At 55.6% G+C, this 4304-nt stretch overlaps 1 protein-coding gene across 2 annotated transcripts in view; it reads left to right on the top strand.

Moving 5' to 3' along the window:
- FZR1 (fizzy/cell division cycle 20 related 1 (Drosophila)) overlaps positions 1-2800 on the top strand; it is a 6826-nt gene extending 4026 nt beyond the window's left edge. For both annotated transcript variants that reach the window (XM_009865770.1, XM_009865842.1), the window contains 4 exons: positions 682-915; positions 999-1103; positions 1943-2035; positions 2759-2800. In XM_009865770.1, the coding sequence (XP_009864072.1) occupies positions 682-915; positions 999-1103; positions 1943-2035; positions 2759-2800 (474 nt within the window). The remainder of the gene's footprint in view (positions 1-681; positions 916-998; positions 1104-1942; positions 2036-2758) is intronic.
- The last annotated feature ends 1504 nt before the right edge of the window (positions 2801-4304 follow it).

Below are 4304 nucleotides of genomic sequence, written 5' to 3' on the forward strand. Positions count from 1 at the left end.
TAAGGATGCTCAGCCTCTCCGAAGGGGGCTTTGGTTTCAGTTGTTGGACCGGGTCCAAATGTAAATCAGACGGAGCTTCTACTCGCTCTCCTCTCCCTAATAAAATTAAAGAGGAGAATTTAATTTTGCTTGTGTGTTTGGCTAATTAAATCTATAGCTTGGCTTGGGGCTCTGAGTTCGACAAAGCCGCTGCTGAGCTGTACTTGCTGACTTTGTTGGGGTAGCGTATAGTTGAGTTAGTTGTAGTAATGTTTATGTACGGAGAAGGAAACTGGGTTTAGAGCCGTGTAAGGTCTGATACCTCTCACGGTGCCTTGTAGTTCACCAAGCACCATATGGAAGCAGCATCTGTTACGGAGAAGCGGCGCTCAGAGCCCTCCGAGGCCGGGCGCTGGGTGGTGGGTTTGCCCAGTGTCTGTGACGCTGTGGTGGTACCGAGTTCCTCCCGCTCTGGATAACTTCTGATGAACCCGAGCGGTTTTCCTAAATGCCTTCTGGAACAGCGGGAATGGCTTCGGGGCCGCGAGCGCAGAGTGGAGGCGCACGTGCTTGGGCAGAGCAGTGGGAAATCATCTCCGTCACCCAACTGCCCTCCTCTGTCTTGGTGCAACATCGTGGCTCGTGGGTGTCGCGGACGCGTGACTGCGGCGCGAGTTTGATCCCGTCTCTCCTTTCTGGCAGCTCCTTGTCTGGAATCACTCCAGCCTGAGCCCCGTCCAACAATACACGGAGCATCTCGCGGCGGTAAAAGCCATCGCCTGGTCTCCCCATCAGCACGGGCTCCTCGCCTCCGGCGGGGGGACGGCCGACCGCTGCATTCGCTTCTGGAACACGCTCACCGGGCAGCCTTTGCAGTGCATCGACACCGGGTCGCAAGTGTGCAACCTGGCCTGGTCGAAACACGCCAACGAGCTCGTAAGTCCCTCCCTGTGCCGTCCCGCGGCCAAGCTGGCTTGTGCTGGGACACCGTGATGCACGTTTCCCCCTTCCCCTTCCAGGTGAGTACCCACGGATACTCCCAGAACCAGATCCTCGTCTGGAAATACCCGTCGTTAACTCAAGTAGCAAAGCTAACGGGGCACTCGTACCGAGTCTTATATCTGGTAAGTGACGGCCACGTCTCGGGAAACTCCTCTGGCTGCTTCTCTGGCTGCGCGTGTGCTGAGAAGAGACCCGAGGCCGCGGCGCCGGCGGCACTGAAAGCTGCCTGTAGCCCGGGCGGGGATTTGAATGCTGCCCTACAGGCAATGAAAAACTCTGTATCTGGTTTTCTCGCCTGCGAGGGATGCTTTGATTTTGCCGCTATGGAAATGCGAGGCTTTACTAATGAACAGCAGAGCCTGCCAAAACTCTTCTGAGGAAGCACGAGCATCTCTTCTTCTTCCCTTAAGACCCGAATGCTTTCTCGCTGGTGACTGCCAGCAGGGGAAGGATTTGCTGCCCTCCTGATTTGTCTTTAAAAAGCTCGGTGTGCAGTTAATCCACCTTGATCTGTCCCTGCTGTGCTACTGGCACGGAGGCCTTTCAGCAGGTTCCTAACAAGAGCTGATAAACAGGCTGGTGCTGTTTTGGGAGGTAGATCCCAACACGTGTGACTAACAGAGCTGGCAGATGCCAATCGTATGGCGCTTCCTGCCTTAACGCAGGTTCATCATCTGGGGAGGAATAGCCTCAGTTACAAAAGGCTTGGCTTTCTCAGCACAAGAATCTTTTTCATGATAATTCTGCCCGTATGTTCCGTAGCTGCATAAATAAGGTGCAAGTGCTTGAACTGGCACCTACTGAGACTGGGTGAGGCCTGTGAACGCAGAGGTAGTTGTTTGGTTTCTTGCCATCAGCCAAGGAGGAAGGAAAGGTGAATCTCTCTTGTGCCTTCCAGTGAGGTTTGTTTGCAACCTCAGACGTGTAACAGGTGCTGACGGCTGCTTTCTCTTGGCCTCAGGCGATGTCCCCTGACGGGGAGGCCATAGTTACAGGAGCCGGAGATGAAACCTTGCGCTTCTGGAACGTCTTCAGTAAAACTCGCTCGACAAAGGTAAGGCTGCGTTGCGAGGACGTTGCGTTTGCTCCGTTCCGCTGCCTTGCCTCTGATCTTCTGCGGGGTCCTGCAGCTCAAGGGCTGGGCGCAGTGCAGGGTTCAGCTTTGCTGGGACATTTGTAGCCATCAGGTGAGATAACAAGTTGCTTCTGTGTGCCCGAGGCTGCGTGTCGGAACATCCTTCTCCTGGCTGGCGCAGGGCTGCCCTTCAGGGAGCTCGCCCTGAGCCCCGCAGCGGCCCTGCTGCTGTGAGCTGACCCCGTCCTCGGAGGCAGTTACCCCGAGCTCCGAGCGAAACTGCTGCAAGTGGTGGCTTGGGTGGAGACGGGATCGTGGGTCCTGCCGCTGACAGCTGGCCATCACCAAAAGCGGGTCGTGCCAGCTGCTCGGAGAGTTTTTCTGGGTGTTTGGCGGAGGAGAGATCGTAAGGAACGAGCTGCGGGGAGCCGGCGTTGCTCACTGATGGCTTTTGTCTGGGTTGTGGTGGCTCTGGGGTCCAGGTTCCTGCCAAGCTGTGGGAATGGGACGCTTGCCTGGCCAAGTTCTGTGTTATCAGGTGGGAAAAAAACACCCCACAGGAAGATTTATGATGCTGGACTTGGGATGGCGAGCTCAGATCATGCCCCGAGCTAGAGATACCTCCCCAGATCAGCAGCTGTTTCTTTACCAAAACTCAGCAGCCGCGTGCCTTAACGCCTGCCCTGGCTTTTCTTTTATCAGGAATCCGTATCCGTTCTCAACCTCTTCACCAGGATACGATAAACCCCCCCCGTTTACTGCGACCCAGGAGACCACAGCCTGACATACCAGGATCAAACCACTTCCTTGGTGTGCATGGAACCCCAAACGATCAGCCAGGAGGGGAAGGGAGCGCCCGTGGCGCTGGAGGACAGACCCAACAGCCGCTCATTAAATTCGTGCCTGTGAACCACGCCAGGCAGTATTTGGGATTGGGGTTGGGGGAGGGAACAGCCAAAGGTTTTTATGGATTCATCCTTCATAAAGGCAAACGGGGACAAGAGAAATGTGAAACCAGCATCCTCCTCCTGCCTCTTGTGTTGTGCTCTGGGGAAAAAACTTGCGACGTGGACCATTGCGACCGGACCAAGGTCATCCCAGCTGCCGTGTTGTCCCCTCTCGGGAGAGACGGGAGCGTCGTCGCCTCGGTGGGAGCAGGTTGAACGTGCTGCTCTGGGTCCCTCCGTCCTGGGACGGGTGTCCTCCGGCGGTAGGAGCCAGCCAGGTGTGTTCCACACAGCTGGTGCGAGGGGGCTCAGCTCCAGGCTGGGTGTTCACCTCTCTGATTATCGGAGGGCATTGCTCAGCGCTTGGCATCCCCGTTACGTGAAGAAACTGGAGAACTGCTGATTTTCCTCCTCTTTTTTTCCCCCCGCCCCTCGAAATAGGTACCGTAGTACTTAGTGTAACGATTCCCGTAAGGCAGCTCGACCTTTGGCGTGTTTGACAGCTGCCTTCAGACAAAACACACGTTTGGGCTCCAGACTTTGGAGGAGGCTTGAAGAGGCTCCACCTCAGAGGGAGCACGTTCAGAAAGTTCCGAAATTACTACCACGTGTTCCGATGAGCTGATGCTGTTGCATCAGTTCTGGGGCTTGATCCTTTTAGTTACCAGAGAGGAAAAAAACTGTGGCTGTCAAAGAAAAAAATTAAGACAAACCAACAAGCGCCATGCGTGTGGAGCTTCCCGCAGCGCCGCTTGTGGCCGGCTGGTTGCTCTGGAGTCTTCCTGAGGACAAACGCAGTTGTGATGTGCTTGAGAAACAGAACAACTCGCGGGGAGCTGGTTTTCGGCGAGAGCGTGGCCCCTTCTGGCTGGAAGAGGGGGAAGCTCCATGTCTGGGTGACAGCGGGGGTTCCTTTTCTAAAGTGAGGAAGAAGCGTTGCTTTTTGTTATCTCGAAGTCAAAGCCAGGGACCTGTTCTCGTTGTGGGGTTTTTCTTGTTTGGTTTTTTGGTTTTTTTTCTTTTAAGTTGTGTGGGAAGGGAGTGCCTGCTCGTTCGTTTGGTGGTGAGTGCCGTGGGACGTGACGCGAAGCACTTGTGTGTGTCTGTGTTGCTTTTTAATTTAAAGAGGAGCCGTTCCGCCCGCAGCAGCCCGGTCCTGTCTCGCTCTGTCCGTGTGCCAACGCTCTCCCTGCCGCGCGCCCTCGTGCCTGCCTCGTGCCCTCGCGTGCGCGCTGGGCTGTGAGCGCCGTTCCCTCTTCCCGTTCGGATTTTCCTGGCTGTGTATATAGACCTTACCCTCT

Source organism: Apaloderma vittatum, unplaced genomic scaffold (genome assembly GCF_000703405.1).
Source record: "Apaloderma vittatum isolate BGI_N311 unplaced genomic scaffold, ASM70340v1 scaffold5240, whole genome shotgun sequence".
Taxonomy (NCBI): Eukaryota; Metazoa; Chordata; class Aves; order Trogoniformes; family Trogonidae; genus Apaloderma; species Apaloderma vittatum.